This window comes from Hyperolius riggenbachi, chromosome 9, assembly GCF_040937935.1.
Source record: "Hyperolius riggenbachi isolate aHypRig1 chromosome 9, aHypRig1.pri, whole genome shotgun sequence".
In the NCBI taxonomy this organism is placed as follows: domain Eukaryota; kingdom Metazoa; phylum Chordata; class Amphibia; order Anura; family Hyperoliidae; genus Hyperolius; species Hyperolius riggenbachi.
Window position 1 is genome coordinate 19679664 of NC_090654.1, and position 26031 is coordinate 19705694.

A 26031-nucleotide genomic window follows, 5' to 3' on the forward strand; every position below is an offset into this window, starting at 1 on the left:
GTAGGTGTGGCTCTCATACTACATGGAAGGGTGGTAAGATTTCTATCTGATGGGGAGTGCAGCTCCATAGAATAGACTGTGTAGGTGTGGCTCTCATACTACATGGAAGGGTGGTAAGATTTCTGTCTGATGGGGAGTGCAGCTCCATAGAATAGACTGTGTAGGTGTGGCTCTCATACTACATGGAAGGGTGGTAAGATTTCTGTCTGATGGGGAGTGCAGCTCCATAGAATAGACTGTGTAGGTATGGCTCTCATACTACATGGAAGGGGGTAAGATTTCTATCTGATGGGGAGTGCAGCTCCATAGAATAGACTGTGTAGGTGTGGCTCTCATACTACATGGAAGGGGGTAAGATTTCTATCTGATGGGGAGTGCAGCTCCATAGAATAGACTGTGTAGGTGTGGCTCTCATACTACATGGAAGGGTGGTAAGATTTCTATCTGATGGGGAGTGCAGCTCCATAGAATAGACTGTGTAGGTGTGGCTCTCATACTACATGGAAGGGTGGTAAGATTTCTGTCTGATGGGGAGTGCAGCTCCATAGAATAGACTGTGTAGGTGTGGCTCTCATACATGGAAGGGGGTAAGATTTCTGTCTGATGGGGAGTTCAGCTCCATAGAATAGACTGTGTAGGTGTGGCTCTCATACTACATGGAAGGGTGGTAAGATTTCTGTCTGATGGGGAGTGCAGCTCCATAGAATAGACTGTGTAGGTATGGCTCTCATACTACATGGAAGGGGGTAAGATTTCTATCTGATGGGGAGTGCAGCTCCATAGAATAGACTGTGTAGGTGTGGCTCTCATACTACATGGAAGGGGGTAAGATTTCTATCTGATGGGGAGTGCAGCTCCATAGAATAGACTGTGTAGGTGTGGCTCTCATGCTACATGGAAGGGTGGTAAGATTTCTATCTGATGGGGAGTGCAGCTCCATAGAATAGACTGTGTAGGTGTGGCTCTCATACTACATGGAAGGGTGGTAAGATTTCTGTCTGATGGGGAGTGCAGCTCCATAGAATAGACTGTGTAGGTGTGGCTCTCATACATGGAAGGGGGTAAGATTTCTGTCTGATGGGGAGTTCAGCTCCATAGAATAGACAGTGTAGGTATGGCTCTCATACTACATGGAAGGGGGTAAGATTTCTGTCTGATGGGGAGTGCAGCTCCATAGAATAGACTGTGTAGGCGTGGCTCTCATACTACATGGAGGGTGGTAAGATTTCTGTCTGATGGGGAGTTCAGCTCCATAGAATAGACTGTGTAGGTATGGCTCTCATACTACATGGAAGGGGGGTAAGATTTCTGTCTGATGGGGAGTTCAGCTCCATAGAAAATACTGTGTAGGTGTGGCTCTCATACTACATGGAAGGGGGTAAAATTTCTGTCTGATGGGGAGTTCAGCTCCATAGAATAGACAGTGTAGGTATGGCTCTCATACTACATGGAAGGGGGTAAGATTTCTGTCTGATGGGGAGTTCAGCTCCATAGAATAGACTGTGTAGGTGTGGCTCTCATACTACATGGAAGGGTGGTAAGATTTCTGTCTGATGGGGAGTGCAGCTCCATAGAATAGACTGTGTAGGTATGGCTCTCATACTAGATGGAAGGGGGTAAGATTTCTATCTGATGGGGAGTGCAGCTCCATAGAATAGACTGTGTAGGTGTGGCTCTCATACTACATGGAAGGGGGTAAGATTTCTATCTGATGGGGAGTGCAGCTCCATAGAATAGACTGTGTAGGTGTGGCTCTCATACTACATGGAAGGGTGGTAAGATTTCTATCTGATGGGGAGTGCAGCTCCATAGAATAGACTGTGTAGGTGTGGCTCTCATACTACATGGAAGGGTGGTAAGATTTCTGTCTGATGGGGAGTGCAGCTCCATAGAATAGACTGTGTAGGTGTGGCTCTCATACATGGAAGGGGGTAAGATTTCTGTCTGATGGGGAGTTCAGCTCCATAGAATAGACAGTGTAGGTATGGCTCTCATACTACATGGAAGGGGGTAAGATTTCTGTCTGATGGGGAGTGCAGCTCCATAGAATAGACTGTGTAGGCGTGGCTCTCATACTACATGGAGGGTGGTAAGATTTCTGTCTGATGGGGAGTTCAGCTCCATAGAATAGACTGTGTAGGTATGGCTCTCATACTACATGGAAGGGGGGTAAGATTTCTGTCTGATGGGGAGTTCAGCTCCATAGAAAATACTGTGTAGGTGTGGCTCTCATACTACATGGAAGGGGGTAACATTGGTCTGTGATCTTTCATTTTCCAAAGACTTTTATCTGATGTGTGTACCCACCTTTATTCTTCTTGCTTCAAGGTTGAGGCACGTACTCTATTAGATAGATAGAAGATGCGGCGTATGCTACGACGCGGGTCGGCTAGTTTAGAATAACTTTTTAGCACTTTGGAATTAAGGCCTCTTTCACACCAAGACGTTGCGTTTTAGGGGACGTTAAGGTCGCATAATGTGCCCCTAACGCAACACATGGTGGTGTTGAAGTTAAATGTCAGATTGAGCAGCGCTAGGCTCTTGGTGCGCCGTTTATGTTCTATCCTGGGAAGTCCGGATCTTTTCAATGATTCGAATCGGATCATTGAAAAGATCCGGATCTTTGAATCATTTTACTAGGGAAGCATTCTGGGGGTGCAGCAGAGTGAGAGGTGCTGGAGAATGAGGGCACATTGAGGGTGCTAATGGGGAAGGGAGAGATGCAGCAGGAAGATTGTGTTTGTGTACAGAAGCTGCAGTTCCTGTTTCTTCCAGACATCCACTGTGAACCGAATCCTTCATTGTGATGATCCGACTCACAAAAAAGATCGGATCAAAGATCCGAATCGTTCATGATCTGAACAACACTACAGTGCAGTGAATATTAATTAGCAATGTGGCTAGGAACAATAGCAGACTCTCCCCTTACTGAGCATGTGCAAGCAGTGTAACGCAGCTAAAACCACGTATAACGCACAGCATGCTGCACTTTCATAGAACGTCCAGCGTTACACTGTAACGCAACGTGGGCACTGTGAACAGCCCATTGATTTTTCATTGCTGTGCGGTGGGCTGCGTTACAGGCTGCTCTAACGTGCGTCTGTAATGTCCCACTGTGAAAGCAGCCTGAAAGTACCAAAAAGTAAGTGGAAAAGTACTGTCAAAACGACTGTAAGTATTTTCTTGCTTGCTGATGATTTAACCATTTGAGGACCCACCCTTTACCCCCCCTTAAGGACCAGCGCTGTTTTAGCTGATCTGTGCTGGGTGGGCTGCGCAGCCCCCAGCGCAGATCAGGGTGCAGGCAGAGCGACCAGATCGCCCCCCTTTTTTCCCCACTAGGGGGATGATGTGCTGGCGGGGTCTGATCGTTCCTGCCTGCCTGGGTGTTGCGGGGGGGGGGGGGGGGGCACCTCAAAGCCTCAAATTCCCATTCACTGATCGGGGGGCTAGCGGCTGGCGGGGGGAGCGCGCCCGATTGCGCGCACCATGCGGCGGCAGCAGCAGTGCCTATCTGAAAGAGGAAGCTCGTCCAGATAGGCCGAACTGGTTAGAAGGAATAATCTCGTTTAAGATAAGTGTACTGCTTTTGACCTCAGTCGGCAGACCTCGTTGTGCTGTAAGTTCTTGGAATGCATTGATCTCTCCCTACTAGCAGAAAATATAGAAACTGAAAGCAGAAATCCTCTGTTATTGTCTCACACCGCCCCCTAGTGACAAGTGGCCATAAATACACACTACAGTAGTACTAATTAGTAGCAAGGAAATGTGACAAATAAGAAATAAAAATGTGCTGAAATAAATTGGCCTGGAGCACTTCCAAGCCTCTAAATAAATTGGCTGCTAAAAGGTTAAAATAACTACGGAATATTTGCTGTTAACACTTTCCCACTTTTATACCTCTAGCTTTTCAATACTTTTCCTATACATGCAATTCAAGTCAGTTCTCTTTTTTTTTTCACTTTACGGTAACTATGGCACTAGGGTCCTGATGCACAAAGCAGCTGTGAAATTGCCATGCTCAGGCAGTGTACGGTATTTTTACAGATACTAATGGCAGGGGGGGGGGGGGGGGGGGCGGATATTTCCCCATTAGCATAACACACGCTTGCTGTTGACTTCAAAGGCATTCTACTGGATGTGGCTGGATGGTGTAATGCAGGGCCGGCGCTACCATTAAGGCAAAGGAGGCAGCTGCCCCAGGGCCCCAGAGCTTGTAGGGGCCCCCAGTGGCTACAAGAGGAAAACAAATTCAAATTGGCCTTATAGTTTTTGAGAAAATCGATTTTAAAGTTTCAAAGGAAAAAAAAACACATTTAAAAACCTGCCGACTTTAATGGTTAATAGCAAATCTACCTTAAATGCTAGAAACCCTAAATTCGCAGGATATGTTAAGGAGATCATTAGGAATAAGAGGAAAAAACATTTTTTCAAAAAGACCTTATAGTTTTTGAGAAAATAGATTTTAAAATTTAGAAGGAAAAAAGTATAGTTTTAAATGCGGTAAATGTCACTTTTAGTAGCAAACCTAACGGTAGTGTAATTTTACATGCATCAAACAAAAGCGCAATAAATTTCCTGACGGGGTTTCCAGGGGGTCTATACGCAGCCGCAGCGCTTTGGCCAGGGATCGCTATACAGCCGCAATATGGCTGTATGAAGATCCCTGGCATTTTTTCCTATTTTCCCAATTTTTTTTTTATGTTTAGAGTTTGGGAATTTTTTTAAAAAAAAATTATGTGGGGTCCCCCCTCCTAAAACTTTTTAACCCCTTGTACCCCATGCAGGCTGGGATAGCCAGAATGTGGAGCTCTGACCGATTGGGACTTCACACCCTGACTATACCAGCTGCAAAAAAGGTCCCCTAATGCCGATTTTTGTTCCGGGGTATATGTTGGGGGGCCCCCAGGTTTATTTTGCCCTGGGGCCCCATTGTTGCTTAAACCGGCCCTGGTGTAATGGTTAAGGGCGCTGCCTCTGACACAGGAGACCAGGGTTCAAATCTCAGCTCTGCCTGTTCAGTAAGCCAGCACCTATTCAGTAGGAGACCTTGGGCAAGTCTCCCTAACACTGCTATTGCCTATAGAGCATGTCCTAGTGGCTGCAGCTCTGGCGCTTTGAGTCCGCCAGGAGAAAAGCGCGATATAAATGTTATTTGTCTTGTCTGTCTTTACTGACAAGTTGTAAAAATATCACCGACAGGAAAACTCTTGCATTTGCATGTGGGCCAAGAAGAGATAATTTATGATAAAAAAAACAGACGAGATAAACTGTGAGCTAAGATAGATAAGGAGAGAATTTATGACATAAGACGGATAAGGAGAGATATGTTATGCTTCGTTAATCAACCCCATAATCTCTTAAAGCAAACCTCTGAGGAAAAATCTTTAAAACGTAGATACTTACCTCAGCAGTGGGAAACCTCTAGTTGGTCTAGAACAAGGGTGTCAAACTCAAATACAATGTGGGCCAAAATTGTACACTGGGACCAAGTAGAGGGCTAACCTCAATATCTTCTGGCCACCTTCCCCCATTATAAAGTTCCCTGGTGTCTAGTAGTCTTCCCTTCCCTATACAGTTCCCTGGTGTCTAGAGGCCACCATCCTCCCCTATACAGTTCCCTAGTGTTTAGTGCTGTTCCCCTACCTCACCCATATGGCTTCTCTGGTGTTCTAGGGATTCACCTCCAGTATAGCTTCCCTGGTGGTCTAGAGTGGGCCAAACATAATGAAAAGTGGGGAAACCACTTGAGGGCCAAATTGAATGGCTCTGAGGGCCAGATTTGGCCCATGGACCAGAGTTTGACATGTATGCTCTAGAAGGTTCCTGGACCCTCCTTGAGCTACCTGCTGCTTCCCAGGATCCTCTTCTTTTTGTGGCCTGCTCCCCTCCAAGTATGAGCTTCTCCATACTGGGCATGAGCAAGTGTGGTGTGCTGCGTTAGCATGTCTGGTAGAACGAAGTCACTCTTGCATGAAGGAAAAAGACGGGCGTGAGCAGCTTTGTTCTACGGGTCATGCGCATTCCATACTCACACATGCCCCGTACGGAGAGGCTTGATGGGAGTGTGGCCACGAAATTATTCTCAACAAGCCCTTTATAAATATGCTTAGAGGGACCTAGGGTTGGAACGGATTCCTGAGGTTTTTTGAGGTAAGTATCTAATTTTTATTGTTAATTATGCTTCAGGTACACTTTAAAGAGAATCTGAAGTCTGAGTAAAAAAACAAAAACAAACAGATACTTACCTAAGGGGAAGGAAGGCTTTGGGTCCTGTACAGTCTCTCTATTCCTCTCCTCATCCCCTTGTTTCCCCGCATGCTCCTCCTTCTAAATCTCCTGCCACGGGAGGCTTTGGAAGTCTATGGGAGCCCGGGTGCTCCCAAAGACAGGCAGTTTTGTACTGTGCATGCGTAAATGCGCAAGAGAGGCACTTGGGCATGTGCAGTATGGAGCGGTCCATCTTCAGGAGCCCGAATGCTCCTGAAGACTTCCGAAGCCCACCCAAAGGGGAAGAAAGCAGTCTCTATGATCGATCATTCGGAGACTGCTAATGGGGGAGCAAGTGCAGAAACGATGGAACAAGGAGAGGAATGGGGAGACTCTATAGGACCCAAAGCCTTCCCTATCCATAGGTAGGTATCTATGTTTTGGTTTTCATTTTCGCTTCAGACTCCCTTTTTAAAGATCCGTGGACAAAGCCCATTGGTAATACTGTGATAATGCTGACTTCATCCATTCACATTTTTGAACAGTTTATTGAAGGTCATTATAGAGAATTATTCTTGGTCATCACAGAATATGAGAGGACTTACCCAGACATGGTGTCATGTTTCCCGTAGAGCCAGCCATTGCGGGCTTCCGGCACCAAGATCGTGATCGTATCTCCTTTAGAAAATGGCAGCATGGTGGGGTTTCCTCCCGGTCTGTGATCTACCACAGCTTGGACCTTCTTATTTCCTCCACCAGCGGCAGCTGCCACCACGGCTGCCACTGCCACCTCACCGAAGGAGCTAGATCGAGCGCGATAATTGCCTGTGGATCCTGTAATGTAGATATAGAATGAACGGTGAGAATGTTAACAGTTGTGGAATGGCAGTAATAGACATGCGTAGGAAGAAAAGACTACACTGTTAAGTACCATGAGACAGATCTCTCTCTGATCAAATTGGATCAGCACGAAATCTATCAGGAATCAGCCTAGCGACACCTGCCTGCCCACCCCTTAAGTGCTAAATGTCTTCCCCCCGTGCCCTGTAAATTCTCACGTGTCTGCTGGCACATTTCCTGGCCTCCTCCGCCATCACTGCGAACACTTATACCCACTTACACATGTACATTCATGTCACACAGATGCACTTGGTGCCATGTTCCAAAAGTGACAGCGCTCCACCTCAGTGTGGGTTCTGGGGATGGTAACTGGGTAGGTAACGCCAATCAGCAAGCTCCACCACTTGTGGGACAGATGATCTGATGAAGGTGTACGCTCGTCAAAACGCCAAATGTGTCATGATGCTGCCGGCACTGTGAAATAGGACCCCAATCCATCACTCCACCCCTACTTCCCATTTACACCAGGATGCCTCTGCTGCTAGCCACAGCTACGATGGTATTCGGAGGGAGGAGACGCGAAAGGGCACTCTGACCACTCACATGTTGGGTTACATGCTTTCACATTACCTACATCTTGTAAGTGCATTTTTAAATCCTTTTATCTATCCAATAAACAGTAACGTACCATAGAGCGCTCCTTGTTTATCCTTTCCTAGTGCTTTGTGCCATATGATACAGGCACCCGCAGTAACAGGGGTGATGGTGGAGTAGACCGGGAGTTGCGCCAGCGGACAGGTGAGAATTTACAGAGGTTGGCAACCTTTACCTTCAAAATTGTTCTTGCATGGATGTTTGGTAATTACTAAAGTGTTACAAAGAGATAAAACCCACCCAATGGCCTCAATTCACTAAGCTTATCTCCTGTCTTTAATAACGTTTCTAGAGCTTTCACCATGGTGATAAGGCATGTAGTATTCAGGAAACATTTTACCTCAGGCAAACCTAAAGTTAACTCTTCTGCCTTTAAGTTAACCCTTCAATCCTTAAAATAACTGCAGAAGTCTAACGTTAAAGACAATTAACTGCGTGTGAAAATAACTACAGAGGAGGTAACTTAAAGAAAACCTGAACTGAAAATTAAAAGTGAAAATCAACATACACAGTTGATACGTACCTCCCATGTAGTCTACTCCTTAATCTCTTTCTCCTCTCCTGCGTCCTGTTTGTCCACTGTGATCAAGGGAATTCTCTGTCCTCCATTTTGAAAATGGCCATTACACCATAACAGCTTCCTGGTCAGCACACAGTTAGACTGTAACATCGCCCACTTGAGCCATAGGGAGACATGGACACATCAGCTCTCCTCTCAGCTGTAACTGACAGCAACTGATATATTTCAGTTCTGACAAAATGTTGTCAGAACTGGAAGGGATCATTGTCAGAAGAAAATGGTGAGCTTCTGAGAGGAACTGATGGCAAGATAACTATGTAATGTTCAATTGAAGTTACCTCATGTGTTTATTTTAAATAATTTTACTCAGTACAGGTTCTGTTTAAGGAAGGAAGAGATAAGATAACTCTCTCACTGTTCAGTGGTAAGTTTTCTCTTGCCTTATTATCTCCAGCATGATCTTAGTGAATTGAGGCCAATGTCTTTCATGCTTAGGAATGAAGCCTGGACTAGAAGCATCCTAAATCCAGAATTTAATAAATATATTTTTGTTATAAAGGAAATATGTGCTGAGAGAAGTATGTAGGTGGCCATTGCTGAATCTCTACTAAAAATATGACTTTGCTGATAGTCGTGCTGGTTGATTTGTCCTCTTTATTGTGAGTCACAAAATCAGAGTCGTTTTAGGATATCTAATCTGCATGTTTTGTCTGGATCAGTAGCGCCAAATAGAATGGTTCCCTAAAGATCAACATGGTAGCTAGGCAACCAGCAACTTTAGAAAAAGTTCTCCAACATCCGCCTACCACGGTGGTTAAAAGTTTGTGAAGTCATTAGCTTTTCAATATTTCCACACATATGGAAAATGAGAGCCAAAAATGATAATACTTGTATTATGTTATTTTTTTTTTACTGTGTGTATCACTAAAGAAGTACGGTAAATAAAAAATAGCAACATGATATATACCGTATACTGTACAGTATAACAGGAAAATAGTTTTTTCTCGGAAGTCTTTCTGAACCTCCATCTGGTAAAATTTTGGGAGCAGAAGAGAGAATTGCTTTATCGCAGCAGTGAAAAATCTCATGGCATTAAAACTGCAAAGTCCCCAGACTTGGTGCCTTTGTTTGGGCCCTTTTGTTTTGTATTTTATTATGAAAAGGATGCCTCTCCTGTTCTTACAAAGCCTGACAGTCTACAGGTGAAACTCAAAAAATTAGAATATCGTGCTAAAGTCCATTTATTTCAGTAATTTAAAAAGGTGAAACTAATATATGAAAGAGACTCATTACATGTAAAGCGACATAGTTCAAGCCTGTATTTGTTATCATTTTGATGATTAGAGCTTATAGCTTATGAGAACCCCAAAATATAAATCTCAGCCCATTAGGGCCTGTACACACTGAAAAACGCAAGCAAAATGCGTTTTAAAAATCGCAAGTGCATGTAGTTTTAAAAACGCATCGCATGCGATTTTGCCTGCGTTTTTGATGCGTTTGCGTTTTTCTTGTAATTACTGATTGGCTAAAGAATCCTTTGTTTTTTTTCTAGTTTACATTTCAACAGGAATCAGGAAATTGCAGCGGCTTCTGGGATACTGACTTCTGAAAGACGCAGGCAAAAATGCAAGCGCATGCGTTTTTTAATACGTTTTTCAAGCGCTGCGCTTATAAAAGCACAGCAGGCACTGCGATTGCGTTTTTCTAAAAACGCATCACACCAGTGTGTACAAGTCATCACGATTTTCATTCTTTTTCAAAAGACCTTGCGATTTTAAAAACGCATGCGTTTTTAAAAACGCAGCGCAAGCGCAGCAGTGTGTACAGGCCCTTAAACTGTTGTGAAAATGTTCAATATTCTCGGCTCAAAGTGTCAGACTCCAATCAGTGAATTCATCCCAAACACCTGCAAAGGGTTCTTATCTTCTATATATATAATAGACTAAGTGCCTCAACCTTCAAACAAGAAGAAGAAGTAGTGCCCTGCCCCCAGGGCGTGCCTCAACCTTCAAGCCAGAAGAAGTACTTTGCATGAGAAAATTTATGCGTGCTCAAACACCAAGTTTAAGGCCTCTTTTCCACGGACTGTTGAGCTGTGTGCGCAGCAGCAAGCAGTTACCAGGCAGCAGCAAGCAGTTACCAGGCAGCAGCAAGCAGTTACCAGGCAGCAGCAAGCAGTTACCAGGCAGCAGCAAGCAGTTACCAGGCAGCAGCAAGCAGTTACCAGGCAGCAGCAAGCAGTTACCAGGCAGCAGCAAGCAGTTACCAGGCAGCAGCAAGCAGTTACCAGGCAGCAGCAAGCAGTTACCAGGCAGCAGCGAGCAGTTGTGAGAGTTTGAGAGGCATTTCACTGCCTATCAACAGTCCATGGAAAAGAGGCCTTACCCTAGCAAGTCTGACATTGCAAATCTGGCCTAATTGGCTATTCATGAGGCAATGCTCATGCAAATGCATGCACAAACCAATACCACAAAGCAGTCACCCTGCTACATTAGCACTATCCGGCTTAGTGCACACCAGAGCGGTTCGGCAGCGTTTTGCGATCCGCTTGCGGCTGCGGATACGCTAGGGTAATGTATCTCAATGGGCTGGTGCACACCAGAGCGGGAGGCGTTTTGCTGAAACGCATACTCCCGAGGTGAGGCATTTTTTGGATTGCGGAGGCGTTTCTGCCTCCAATGTAAAATATAGGAAAAACGCAAACCGCTCTAAAAAACGGCAGTTCAGAGCGGTTTTGCAGGCGTTTTTGTTACAGAAGCTGTTCAGTAACAGCTTTACTGTAACAATATATGAAATCTACTACACCAAAAACGCTTTACAAAACCGCAAAATGCTAGGTGAAATGCTACAGAAAAATAAGAAAAAGCGTTTCAAAATCTGCTAGCATTTTGCGCATCTGCTAGCAGTTTTTGGTGTGCTCCAGGCCTCCAGGAGCGCCACGGGGAGGATTCCCAATGCCCCCTTTTTATACAACTGGGGGGACCGCAGGGTACCAGGCTCTCTCACTGCCTGGAAACCACAGCGGCACCCCGGAGGGGGAGGCTGGGTGGCGCAGATGACCCCCCCCCCCAAGTGTGGCCAGCGCCGGGGAGAGCCGTCTGCACCCACCTCCCAATATTAGAAACAGGCACTTACCTTAACGTCCATTGCGTTCTGCTACATGCGCATTAATTTGGGGACACCACATGAGAAAGGAGAGAAGCATGGGTCACCCCGAGCTTTAGAGCTCAGGGCTGGCTCACATTCAGCACTCCAGGGGGGGGGGGGGGGGAGAGGACAGGCGCACTCACTCCAGGGTTCACACCACCGGAGCAAGCCATCCACCACCTGCCTCCAAAGGATACAAACTGCACAAAATGCTTTCCATGAGAAAATTAATGCGCATGTAGCAGAACCCAATGGACGTTAAGGTAAGTGGCTGTTTTTAATATTAGGAGGTGGGTGCGGACGGCTCTCCCCAGCGCTGGCCACGCTTGGGGGGGGGGGCGATTGCGCCACCCAGCCTCCCACTCCGGGGTGCCGCTGTGGTTCCCAGGCAGCGAGAGAGCACTTTGCGGTATTGGTTTTTTGACCCTGCATAGTTTGGCATGTGAAAGCAAATGCATATTTGCATGAGCATTGCCTCATGAATAGCCAATTAGGCCAGATTTGGAAAGCCAGACTTGCTAGGGTTAAACTTGGTGTTTGAGCACGCAAAATTTTTCTCATGGAAAGCATTTTTTGCAGTTGTATCCTTTGGAGGCAGGTGGTGGATGGCTTGCTCTGGTGGTGTGAACCCTGGAGTGAGTTGTCTGCGCCTGTCCTCACCCCACCCCGGAGTGTTGTATGTGAGCCAGCCCTGAGCGCTAAAGCTCGGGGTGACCCATGCTTCACTCCTTTCTCATGTGGTGCCCCCAAGTTAATGCGCATGTAGCAGAATGCAATGGACGTTAAGGTAAGTGCCTGTTTTTAATATTGGGAGGTGGGTGCAGATGGCTCTCCCCGGCGCTGACCACACTTGGGGGGGGGCAGCTGCGCCACCCAGCCTCCCCCTCCGGGGTGCCGCTGTGGTTCCCAGGCAGTGAAAGTGCCCGGGACCCCGCGGTCCCGCCGGTTGTATGGGGGCATTGGAAATCCTCCCCGTAGCGCTCCTGGATAGTGCTAATGTAGCATGAACTAATTCCTGCAGGGCGATCGCTTTGCGGTATTGGTTTTTGGACCCTGCATAGTTTGGCATGCGAAAGCAAATGCATATTTGCATGAGTATTGCCTCATGAATAGCTAATTAGGCCAGATTTGCAAAGCCAGACTTGCTAGGGTTAAACTTGGTGTTTGAGCACGCATACATTTTCTCATGGAAAGCCTACTTCTTCTTGCTTCAAGGTTGAGGCACGTACTCTATTAGATAGATAGATGCGGCGTATGCTACGACGCGGGTTGGCTAGTTTCATATATTAGTTTTCCCCTTCCTAACCTGTTCTAAGGAATTATCCCGCACACACACACACACACACACACACACACACACACACACACACACACACACACACACACACACACACACACACACACACACACACACACACTCACTCACTCACTCACTCACTCACTCACTCACTCACTCACGCACGCACGCACGCACGCATGCACACACACACACGTACACGCACACACCACTACACACACAAGCACACACGTCAGGGCCGGGCCGAGGCATAGGCTGGAGAGGCTCCAGCCTCAGGGCGCAGTGTAGGAGGGGGCGCAGAATTCATTCAGCTGTCATTCCTAATTGTGTTTGAAGCAGAAAGAAATAAGAAAAGGGGATACATAGCAGTGACTGCAAGCCAGATAACTAGATATTAAGGTGTTGGGGAGGTTGTGGGCCCTGTGGAACCTCTTAGTCTAATAGCAATCAGTGTGTGATGGCTGGGGTGGGAGGGATGGAGGGGCCTCTTAGTCTAATAGCAATCAGTGTGTGACGGCTGGGAGGGGAGGGATGGAGGGGCGCACTTTGGTGTCTCAGCCTCGGGTGCTGGAGGACCTTGTCCCGCCTCTGACACACGTAAACACACACACACCACAACACACACACACACACACACACACACACACACACACACACACACACACACACACACACACACACACACACACACACACACACACTTTCTTTCTGTCTCTCTCTCTCTCCCTCTTTATTTTAGGCAGGCTTTCCTGCGCTCTGCTGTACATGAGATGCTATAATAAGACTGACAGAGTTTATGCTCACCACCAGAGGAAGTCCTTTGGAGCCCCCTCTTGGACGTGTCAGTTCCAGCTCGGCCAGAATTCTGCTCAGCCCGGTTCACCATAGAAAGAACGTCTGCCACAGATCTCGGCGTCTAAGGGACAAATACAGAGATATTCAATGAAGTAACTCATATCCAAACTCCTATGCCTGTGGCTACAGTGACTGGTGTATGAGGAGTGGTGACCTAAAATACTCAAGAACGGTTCTAAAGACCTCACAGGTGAATTGGGGTGCGGCAAGCTAACCTGGTGGGCTTGTTACAATCAATGCTGGTATTGTTGGAAAAGATAATAAATATGGCAGCCTCCATAATCTTTTCACTTCAGTTGTCCATACACCTGAACTTAGAGGTATATGGTGGCTGCCATATATTGTCACCATAAAAATCAAATTTCAACAGCAACTGGTCTGAGTGTATTAAGTGATAAAGATGCTAATCCTGCATTCAAAACTTTTTCTGCTGTTATGGTTTGGAGTTATCACATACTTTAGGAGCACTGGCCCTAGTGCCAAACAGTGCCAAACAGTTGCATGCTGGGAGTTCTTTTGAATGCTGGGAGTTCTTTTTATCTATAATATATTCCTCCTCTTCCATTTATTTCCCTGCCTAGCTGATCACTTGTGTTTACAAGCAAGGCTGAGGTGACTCAGTGATTGGATGTGTAAATAAAAAAAAGACTGTGGGAGGAGGGCAGCTAATGAATACACAATGAGCAAGAGAAGGGAGGGGGGAAAACAAGAGTCAGGGAGGAAATGATGTCAGCATTAGCTTGGCAAGATGGCCACTGCCTAGAATAGGATTTTCTGCTTTTCCTTTATAAAATTCACAGGAATCGTTACGTGGATAGCACAATACATCTGTTATGTAAGTAGAAGTAGTATTTATCTACTTATATATGTGTTCTTTATTTCTAGGTTAGCATGGGTGTCGCTTGTTCTTTAAGCAATACCAGTTGCTTGGCAGTCCTGCTCATCTCTTTGGCTACAATAGCGTCTGAATCACACACCTGAAAAAGGCACGTGGCTAATCCACTCACACTTAAAGGGACTCAGAGCTCACTAAAACATAAAGATGGTGGACCCAGAACCAGAGCTGCAGACATGGGAGGACGGCGGCATGGGAGCGATCCAAGCGGATGGGGCTGGAGGAAGCCCCAGGTATGTATAACATCTTTTTGTTTTTTGTGAGCTCTGATACACTTTAAGTCAGAGCACCTGATATGTTGCATGCTTGTTCAGGGGCTATGGCTAAATGTATTAGAGGCAGAGGATCAGCAGGACAGCCAGGCAATACGCATTGTTTGAAAGGAAATAAATATATCAGCCTCCGTATACCTCTTACTTCAGATGTGCTGTAATAATTGCCATTTTTTTCTGCCACACATAAAACTATGCAGAGTGATACAAGTCAATGTAGAAATGTCTCTCATAGCATGCTAACAGTGTTTTCTTACCATACTCATAGAATCCCTCTGATTTGTGGTGGAGTGACTGAATGGATAGTTCTGACCCTGGCTGGGGGGTGCTGCCTGCGCTCTGCTGGCCTCGATCTGCTCCTTCCATACCGGTACTCGTGCACTCAGGACTCCCTGGGCCTGCAGGATGATAATTCATGGTTAGATTGTGAGCTCCTCTGAGGACAGTCAGTGACATGACTATGCACTCTGTAAAGTGCTGCAGAAGATGTCAGTGCTATATAAATACATAATAATAATAATATGGTAGGACATTAGACTATGGCTATGGTAGGATTAGAGTGTGAGCTCCTCTGAGGACAGTCAGTGACATGACTACCGTATATACTCGCATACAAGCCGAATTTTTGACCCCCAAAAAGGGGGTCAAAAGTTGGGGGTCGGCTTGTATGCGAGTCTCTATTGTGGTGGTGGTGGTCCGCGGCGTCCCCCGCCCGCTCGCTCCCTCCCTCCCGCTCGCTCCCTCTCTCCGCGGCCGCCGCTGCTATTACCTCTTCAGCCGGCGGCCGCTTCCTCTACTGCGGGTGCCCCTCTCGCTCTGCTCGCCGTGTATCACAGCAGCGCGCCCGGCGCTGCTGCTGTGACGAGGCAGGAGAGAGCGGTTCCCCTGGTCAATAGCAACGGCGGCCGCGGAGGGAGGGAGCGAGCGGGCGCGCGGGCGGACGGGGGATCACTATACTTGCTATACTGGGCATTATACTGGCTAAACTGGGCACTATACTGGCTAAACTGGGCACTATACTTGCTATACTGGACACTTTACTGGCTATACTGGGCAGTTTACTAGCTATACTGGGCATTATACTGGCTATACTGGGCACTATACTGGCTATACTGGGCACTTTACTAGCTATACTGGGCACTATACTAGCTCTACTGGGGCACTACCTACCAATACTGGGGCACTACCTACCAATACTGGGGCACTACCTACCAATACTGGGGCAATATACTAGCTATACTGGGCACTATGCTAGCAATACTGGGCACTTTACTAGCTATACTGGGGCACTACCTACCCATACTGGGCACTATACTAGCTATACTGAGGCACTACCTACCCATACTGGGCACTATACTAGCTATACTGGGACACACTGGGGGGGATCACGCGGCCTGCACCAATCCAGCATTTCCTACCCCCGGCTTATATGGGGGTCAATCATTTTTCCCGGGTATTTTAGGTAAAAGTTGGGGGGTCGGCTTATATGCGGGCCGGCTTATATGCGGGTGTATACGGTATGTACTCTGTAAAGTGCTGCAGAAGATGTCAGTGCTATATAAATACATAATAATAATAATAATAATAATAATAATAATATGGTAGGACATTAGACTATGACTATGTTAGGATTAGATTGTGAGCCCCTCTGAGGACAGTCAGTGACATGACTATGTACTCTGTACAGTGCTGCAGAAGATGTCAGTGCTATATAAATACGTAATAATAATAATATAGTAGGACATATGACTATGGCAGGATTAGAGTGTGAGCTCCTCTGAGGACAGTCAGTGACATGACTATGCACTCTGTAAAGTGTTGCAGAAGATGTCAGTGCTATATAAATACATAATAATAATATGGTAGGACATTAGACTATGGCTATGGTAGGATTAGATTGTGAGCTCCTCTGAGGACATTCAGTGACATGACTATGTATTCTATAAAGTGCTGCAGAAGATGCCAGTGCTATATAAATACATAATAATATGGTAGACCATTATGCTATGACTATGGTAGGATTAGATTGTGAGCTCCTCTGAGGACAGTCAGTGACATGACTATGTACTCTGTAAAGTGCTGCAGGAGATGTCAGTTCTATATAAATTCATAATAATAATACGGTAGGTCGTTAGACTAGGACTATGGTAGAGATTAGATTGTGAGCTCCTGAGGACAGACAGTGACATGACTATGTACTCTATAAAGTGCTGCAGAATGTCAGTGCTATATAAATGCATAATAATAATATGGGAGGACATTAGACTAGGACTATGGCAGAGATTAGATTGTGAGCTCTTCTGAGGACAGTCAGTGACATGACTATGTACTCTGTACAGTGCTGCAGAAGAGGTCAGTGCTATATAAATACATAATAATACTATGGTAGGACATTAGACTATGACTATGGTAGGATTAGATTGTGAGCTCCTCTGAGGACAGTCAGTGACATGACTATGTACTCTGTAATATGCTGCAGAAGATGTCAGTGCTATATAAATACATAATAATAATATGGTAGGACATTACACTATGGCTATGGTAGGATTAGATTGTGAGCTCCTCTGAGGACAGTCAGTGACATTTTTTTTCCAGTCTGCAATCATTTTATTTGTCCTTTACACTTCCGGTCCCTTTCACACTGGGACGTTCTCAATGTGCTGTATTACCCGTTTTTACCGCAGGGTAACGCTAAAGCAATGAAAGTCAATCAGACATTTCCGATCAGATGTGACTCCATGTGCTGGAAGCATCCAATCTGACGCAAACCATCAGTGCGCCACCGCTCAACATCTGCGGCGACGTGCGGTGTCTGGAAGTTATGGCGACACATATTTTAACATTTTCCATGTGCAAAAGTGTATTTTATTCAATACATCATACAATTTGTCTTTCCGCCACAGGAAGGGAGCGCTCAAGAGCCTCACTTATAGTTTGGCTTGCTGCCATAAAGTACATCCCCGCACATTGCCGCTGGTATCTCAGAAGGCTATTTTAACCACTTCACCTTTTCCAGAGCAATTTTCACCTGTCAGCGCTCCTCCCATTCATTCGCCAATAACATTATTACTATTTATCACAACGAAACAATCTATATCTTGTTTTTTTGCGCTGCCAATTAGGCTTTCTTTGGGGGGTACTTTTTGCTAAGAATTATTTTATTCTAAAAGTGTTTTATCAGGAAAAAGAAGAAAAAATTGAAAAAGTTCATTATTTCTCAGTTTTCGGCCATTATATTTTTAAAATAATACATGCTAACATAATTAAATCACACACATTTTATTTGCCCATTTGTCCTGATTATTGCAACGTTTAAAAATTTCCCCCAGTACAATGTGTATGGCGCCAATATTTCATTTGGAAATAAAGGTGCATTTTTTCAGTTTTGCGCCCATCCCTGATTACAAACCCATCATTTTTAAAGTAATAGTAATATACCCTATTGACATACATTTTAACAAAGTTCAGTCCCTAAGGTAACTATTTATGTATTTTTTTTTGTAAAAAAGTTTTTTTTATTTATTTCAATAAATAAATAAATTGCCAACTATTGCGGAGCATGGAAGGTCAGGGGTTAATTTAAAAAGGAAAATAGGGTATAATAAGGTATTTTATTGAGAAAAAAATTGCAGATGTAATTTTACTATTTGGCCACAAGATGCCCTCGCAGGTGTCTTCTGTATGCGTGGATGGGTTTTCTGAATGACGGCTGAGGTCTTTCACCTGGGGAACCCCCTATGGACCAGGCCATTTTTCACAAAATAGGCCACTGCAGCTTTAAGGCCTTGTTGCAGGGCCATACAACCCCTCCCCCCCCCCCCCCCCCCCACACACACCTTTTCTGCCCACCAACAGAGCTTTTTGTTGGTGGGCGAGGATTGCTCCCAGGATGTTTATTTATTTATATATATTTTTGTGTTTATTTTTATAATAAATTTGTTATTTTATTTAGTTATTTTTTTTATTAGCCAATCTTTCCCTCCCCTAGCCTGCCTATGACAGTGATCGGCTGTCATAGGCTTCAGCCAATGAGAGCTGATCGCTCTCCTGCGTCCCAGGAGGACAGCCGTGTCACATGGCTATCCCCAGTACAGCACTGCCGTAGATCGCAGTGCTGTACATACTAAATACATGTCGGTTTCGCCGTCTAACAGTCTCCTAGCCGCGATCGTTGCTGGGAGGAGACTACAAGCGGAAAGCATAGTGAGCAATCAGTGAAAGTGAGGGAGCAATCAGTGGTGATAAGGGAGTGTGGTCAGGCCAGAGCATTATTGTTAGCTGGAGGTATGAGTTAATAATTATGTTCGAGACATTCATTAAGTCCCTCTGGTTTAAGGGTTCTAAGTCTGAAAATCCAAAACATCTCCCTTGCCCGCAACCGAGCGCACAGATCTGCGGCCGCTGCATTCAATACAGAAGTTATATAATGTAGCTCTGCAGAGTCCCCTACAGAGGCTCCCTTTGTCAGACTGATCTTATTCTGTTGGTAAGTGAGTTCCTATGTAATGCCTGCTCCCATTGACTGTATATGACTAAGCGCTCCTCCAGCTGTTTACTTATTATACTCAGCACAATTGCTTCTTTCTTCTATCTTATTGGTGACCAGCCTATCTTTTAGCTATCAGCTAATGCTGTATTATGAAACTAGCATTACCTGAGAAATGTGATGTTTGATAACTGGCCAAGTCTTATATGATTTTTGTGTATTTATTTATTTATGTCATACGCACAGAAGATAATGCGCAAACTAATACTGATAATGATTTCTAATCATTTTTATTTTATTCCTTATCCAACGCTTATTAACCCATTCGCGTTCCGTCGTTTTCACTTGAGAAATGTTCACCTCCCATTCATTAGCCTATAACTTTATCACTACTTATCACAATGAACTGATCTATATCTTGTTTTTTCCGCCACCAATTAGGCTTTCTTTGGGGGGTACATTTTGCTAAGAGCCACTTTACTGTAAATGTATTTTAACAGGAAGAATAAGAAAAAAACGGAAAAAATTCATTATTTCTCAGTTTTCAGCCATTATAGTATTAAAATAATACATGCCGCCATAATTAAAACTCACGTATTGTATTTGCCCATATGTCCCGGTTATTACACCGTTAAAATTATGTCCCTATAACAATGTATGGCGACAATATTTTATTTGGAAATAAAGGTGCATTTTTTCCGTTTTGCATCACTATTTACAAGTTTAAAATAAAAAAATATAGAAGTATTTCATCTTTACATTGATATTTAAAAAGTTTAGACCCTTATGTAAATATTTACATGTTTTTTTTTTATTATTGTAATTTTTTTTATTTTTTTATATTAAACATTTTATTTGGGTAGTTTTGGGAGGGTGGGATGTAAACATGTGATTTATAATGTAAATGTGTTTGAATTTAATTTTTTTTACTTTTAGTTGTAGTTTTTAACATGAGTTTGTTTACATGACGTCACTCTAAGCGTAACACATGCTTAGAGCGACGTATGGGGTACGTTACAGCCAGAAAAAGCGAAGCTTCCGAGAGAAGCTGTCGCTTTTTCAGCGGGGGAGAGGAATCAGTGATCGGGCACCATAGCCCGATACACTGATTGCCTGGCTAACGAACCGCGGGCCGGGAGCACGCGTGCACGAGCGCGATCGGCGGCGGGAGCGCGCGGTAGCGTGTATGGTTCCTGGACGTAGTTTCTACGTCCAGAAACCAAAATAGGTCAATAATTTTTATCCATTTATTAATCTATACTTCATATCTTTATATGGATTTTTCAAGAAATCTAATACAGATTAAAATTATCACTAGATTTTTTTTGAAGTTTTATATCATCCTTTTAAACATTATTTCGGCATTTAAAAGAAAAAATAGCCTTATCTCCTTTAAGATGATATATATATATATATATATATATATATATATATATATATATATATATATATATATATATATATATATATATATATATATATACACAATTTTTCCTCATGAACATCAGGAGGTTAACTAGGACTATTATGTCTCTCTTGTTTTTATAATCTGTTGTATAACTCTAATATAAATGTAAATCTATTATCATGTTTGACCAACCTATGGGATATGCAACACTTATTGTTTTATTGTGTTGGCTATATGTATATGGCTGTACTGAGGATTTCTTTCACTGTTGTAGGTACTGCTATTACCCTGAGGAAGCGGGCTTGGACCCACGAAACGCGTTGCCTGTGCTAAAATAAAACATCTTTTGTAAAATTACAGAGATTTCCTCACTGAGGTAAGCTACTTCATATTACTTTTTGTTTTTAAGCTGTTTTTAGACGCTTTTATCCAACCAGGGTGCCTCTTCTCCCAATTGAGCTAAAAATGAGGCTTGGTTAAGAAAAACGAAGTTCTGATGCTGTGAAACTGTTAAAGAAACACCAAGCCTTTTCAGTTCTGCTGGGTAGATTTTTAGTCTAGAGGTTCACTTTAACTACCAAGGGAGCAAGTCATCCAAGGGCATGGGGCAGCCTTGGGTTAGGAAGGGTCAGATTTTTTTCCCCTGCTCACTTTACGTCAGGAACATCCCTTTTGGTACTTGCCTGGTGGCCACTGCTGCCCGGTGCAGAGTTCTGCAATGGTGGTGGAAGTATTTTACCTCCTCCAGCATTGGGTCCTCCTCTTCGGTGCAACCGCCTGCTGTATTTCACCTCTGTGTGCATTCTGGGTCTCCTCACAAGCTGCGTGATGTCACAAGATGGAGGTGTGAGATGAAAAGAATCCAGTGCTGGAGGAGGTAAATTACTTCCAACGCCACTAAAGGCTAAATGGCCACATGGACAGTTCTCACCTAGTTTTGGTGGGCTGTTTAACCACTTGAGGACCACTGTGACTAACCCCCCCCCCCCCCTAAAGACCACGCCATATGTACTGAAATGGGCCACTGCAGCTTTAAGGCCGCACAACACACCACACAAGTGAATCCCCCCCCTCTTTTCTTCCCACCACCAGAGCTTTCTGTTGGTGGGGTCTAATCGCCCCCCCCCCCCCCGTTTTTTTTTGTTTACAAATATTTATTGTAATTTTTTTTAACATAAACAAACATTTTTTTCTCCCTCTTTCCCCCGGCCAGCCTATCACAGCGATCGCTCTCTTGTGCCCCAGGGGGACAGCCGTGTCACACGGCTGTCCCTAGTACAGCGCTGCCTCAGATCGCAGCGCTGTACCCAGTAAATAGACGGCAGTTTCACCGTCTAACAGTCTCCCGAGTGGCGATCGCCGCTCAGAGACTGAAGGCAGGGCGGAACTCCGCCTCCCAAGCAGGAGATGCGTGGGCAGCCTACGCGCGATCTCCTGCAGTAGCCGGCCCCAGGACTTGACCCCAATTGCCGTTAGGCGGTATTGGGGCTGCCGCCGCGGTCTTCAGGTAGTTAATTAGGAATTAGCCATTTACCACGTGTGTCCATCTTGTGGCCAGGGACCTGTCACTCGATGCTCCGTGGACCAGATGGTATAGCGATCAGGATTTTGCTTGTTATGAAGTGCAGATGATGAAGTGCAGATGCAAGTAATTACTGGTGCAGCGTGTAAGAGTGCACAAGTCTGAATTTTAAAGTCATATTTTAATTGTGTAAAGATACATCTCTTCATACAATTAAAATAGCTATGGAGTTAGTCACCTGATCGATGCAGAACAGCAGAGGGAGATCCCACCCTCACCAAGGATAGAAGAACTGCAGAGTCACGCTTACTTACCCGACTGTGGTACTGCATGAAGGAGGTGCAGAGCATCAAGTGTTTCTCCGCCAGAAATCTATACCTGCGCTTTTCTTCCAGATCCGCTGCCCTCTGACTGTCTCTGACAAAGGATAACATGTCCGAGTGAAGCATGTTTACTTTCTCCTGGGGAACGATTAATGAAGAAAAGAGTGTAAGCAGACCTACAGCCGTGGACATGTATAACAAATACGGCAAACCACAAGTACGAGCCAACCCTCTGAATAAAATACATCTCAGTAATCGCAAGCAGGCATATGCACAGGGGCGGACCCTTTGTTTGCCACCGACATATGGACCCCTTTCCTCCAAGACTGCCTCCTTCTCTCCTCACTGGGGCGCTATCACAGCCTATGGAGAGGGGTAGTTCAGAGAAGTCATCCGGAAACAGAACCGGGAAGCTTGCTGTCTCCATGGCATGTCATGTGACTGGCCGACGTTCAGAAGAGGTGTGGCTGCCAGAGAGTATGGAGAAGAGGCGCTCTGTTCCCACACACTGCTGGACTGGAGGACAGAGGAAGGAGGGTGCAGTAGCTGAAGACAGGTGACTACAACGCACCTTCCAGAGTCCAGGCTGTGTCCTCCGTGACGTGACGTGAGTGATGGGGCAATCCTCGTGCTAGGAGGCAAGGGCCATGCATTACTGCTCTGTATGGGGAGGGGGGTGAAGCAGGGAGGAGCCTATTGTTGCTGTGGGAAGGCAGAGGAGTAGCTATGGGTGGTCAAGGGAGGACATAAGTCCCTGGGCGCAGCACTGTGAGGGTGCTCAGCATGGCCATTGCACCCCACGTGCATGAGAGGCAGCTTGCTGGCTGCCCGAAGTGCCCCTGCTTCTCTCCCTTCCTCTGCAGAAGCGTTAACAGATGTAGAATAAGGCTATTTAAAGGGGGCACATGTGGATATCTAAAGGGGCACACATTTGGCAATTTAAAGGGGGGCACATCTGGCTATCTGAATGGGGTGAGGGGGCACATATAGCTATCTAAATAACTTTTGACTCCACCCATGACCACATTTTGATGTGTGGCCAAGCCCATTTTGTCCAGGGGGAGGGGGGGGGGGACAAAAACTGTCCTTGTACCTGGGTGCTGAAACCCTGGATACGCCTCTGTGGTAAGGGAGGGGTGTAGGGATAGGCCACTTATTGCTGATGTCTGGGGAGGGGGGGGGGGGGGTGGAGCAGGTAGAGTCGAATCTACCTATTGCAGTGAGGGGGGGGGGAGGCAGGGTGAGACCATCCACTGCTGCTGTGGGGGGCAAGAATAGTCTACCAATTGCTGATGGAGGGCCCCATTTTTAAGTTTGAGCACCGCCCCTTCAAGGATCCTATGCACGGCCCTGATTGCATGAACCAAATCATGTGTTCTTCTGACCTGATCTATTGTATCTGCTTGTATTCTGACCCTTACCTTCATATTGTGTAGGTTGCGATCCCTCTGTCTCTCCATTCTCCAGGCCTCAGACATACACTTGTCGAGAGTGGCTGCTCTCTGTCGATACTCCATTTCGTATCGGTTTTGGCTGTCCTATTGATATACAATTAGGAAAGACGAGACACCTCAATTCTTCCATCGTATAACAATGTCTAGAATGGGAGCTATAGCAGTGCCTGGCTAAAACACAAACTGTACTGGGAAAAGCTTCTGCGTCTCCCCAGACAAGATGGCGCCAACGCTGCACAGTCACAAATAAAAATGTCACTACAGCGTCCAGAAGTGAGCAGGTTGCCCACACTCATAATGGCTTGAACGCATTTGATGTTGGGGCACAGCTCACAAGATACCGGCACAGAAAGATGACATAAGGGAATAGGCAGGCAGAGCCGGGACAAGGTCCTCCAGCGCCCAAGGCTGAGACACCAAAGTGCGCCCTTCCATCCCTCCCACCCCAGCTGTCACACACTGATTGCTATTAGACTAAGAGGCCCCTCCTCCATCCCTGCCACCCCAGCCGTCACACACTGATTGCTATTACACTAAGAGGCCCCTCCCCATCCCTCCCACCCCAGCCGTCACACACTGATTGCTATTAGACTAAGAGGTTCCACAGGGCCCACAACCTCCCCAACACCTTAATATTTAGTTATCTGGCTTGCAGTCACTGCTATGTATCCCCTTTTCTTATTTATTTCTGCTTCATACACAATTAGGAATGACAGCTGAATGAATTCTGCGCCCCCTCCTACACTCCGCCCTGAGGCAGGAGCCTCTCCAGCCTATGCCTCGGCCCGACCCTGTAGGCAGGTACAATACACTGTAGATCATACAGGTTTACTTACGTGTATAAACTGCATGTCTAATTTTGTGTTCTTATCCATTTGCTGTACAATGTCGCTGTGTAACGTCTGAAACTAGGAAAAGGATAAGAAAAAAAACATGAAAAAAGAAAATGTGCTCCCTGTGATCAACAGAACAAGGACTCTGCATTTGCACTTCCTCATCAGATGAGAACATACCATATATACTCGACTACAAGTCTATAAATGTAGGTCTGACTCACATAGTAAAGTATATGGGTCGACTTATACACGAGTCATGGGCATCACTGAGTGATGTGTGTACTATTAATGACATTCCAATTTGTAGCAATTTACCCATAAGTGATAAGTGACATTCTCTTGATAAAGGAAATGCCAAAAAAACTCAGGTGTGAAATGCCGGCCACAACAATTAACAAGGAAAGGGGCAGGGGGGAAATACTGGGCTGCATAAAAGGAAGTGAGTAATTGCAGCACTTGGGGGCCTGGAGTAGTTATTGGCTGCACTGTAAGGACAGAAGGGGTTAATGGCTGCAATACTGTATGCAGTGCAGTCATTAACCCCTCCTGAGCCCCAAGTGCAGCCAATAACTTTGCTAGGTAGACTTATACTTGAGTCAATAAAAAAAATCCAACTTAAGAGTGTCAAATAATGGAGTTGACTTATACATGGGGTTTACTTATATTTGAGGATACAGTATATGGGTACTTCCTTATGAACTGAATACTTTTTATACATCGATAATCAGTAGGCGTAAGCGAGCCACCTACGTAATTATTTCCAGAATTCAGCTGATTTGGACAATGTTCATGAGATGCCTCCCATCATTTCTGAAGCATATAGAGCCTTGGTCACTTCAATCCTAACCACAGCCAAACCGGCCAATCAGAGCTGCATTTACTCAAAAGCACTCCAAATAAGCTTGTTTTCTACTGGCCCCTGGTGATGAGCGCACATTTCACATAACTGTAATTTCGGGAAAATTTTTAATTAATTTTGCATGTAAACGTAATCAGAATTTCACAGTTTCGCCTAATTTTTGCGTAATTTAGTGCCGACTTTATTGGTTAAAAGCAAAGCCTCCATACAAGCTATTGTCACCAAAATTGCTAGGTGTGTTAAAGGATACCTGAAGTGACATGTGACATGATGAGATAGAATGTACAGTGTATGTACAGTGCCTAGCACACAAATAACTAGGCTGTATTCCTTTTTTTCTCTCTCTGGCTGAAAGACTTAAATATCAAGTATATATGTATGAGCACCTCTTTAGATACTAGTTGCATACTCCGCCCCCATCTATTTATTTGTTTTATGAGTGTAAACTGGCTA

The 26031-nt window shown here is 45.2% G+C and overlaps 1 protein-coding gene across 3 annotated transcripts in view; it reads right to left on the bottom strand.

The window, feature by feature from the left end:
• BAIAP2L2 (BAR/IMD domain containing adaptor protein 2 like 2) overlaps positions 1-26031 on the bottom strand; it is a 93506-nt gene that overhangs the window by 30118 nt on the left and 37357 nt on the right. For all 3 annotated transcript variants that reach the window (XM_068251404.1, XM_068251403.1, XM_068251402.1), the window contains 6 exons: positions 24720-24791; positions 23851-23967; positions 22421-22567; positions 14948-15088; positions 13473-13584; positions 6816-7044 (listed from right to left, as the gene is read on the bottom strand). In XM_068251404.1, the coding sequence (XP_068107505.1) occupies positions 6816-7044; positions 13473-13584; positions 14948-15088; positions 22421-22567; positions 23851-23967; positions 24720-24791 (818 nt within the window). The remainder of the gene's footprint in view (positions 1-6815; positions 7045-13472; positions 13585-14947; positions 15089-22420; positions 22568-23850; positions 23968-24719; positions 24792-26031) is intronic.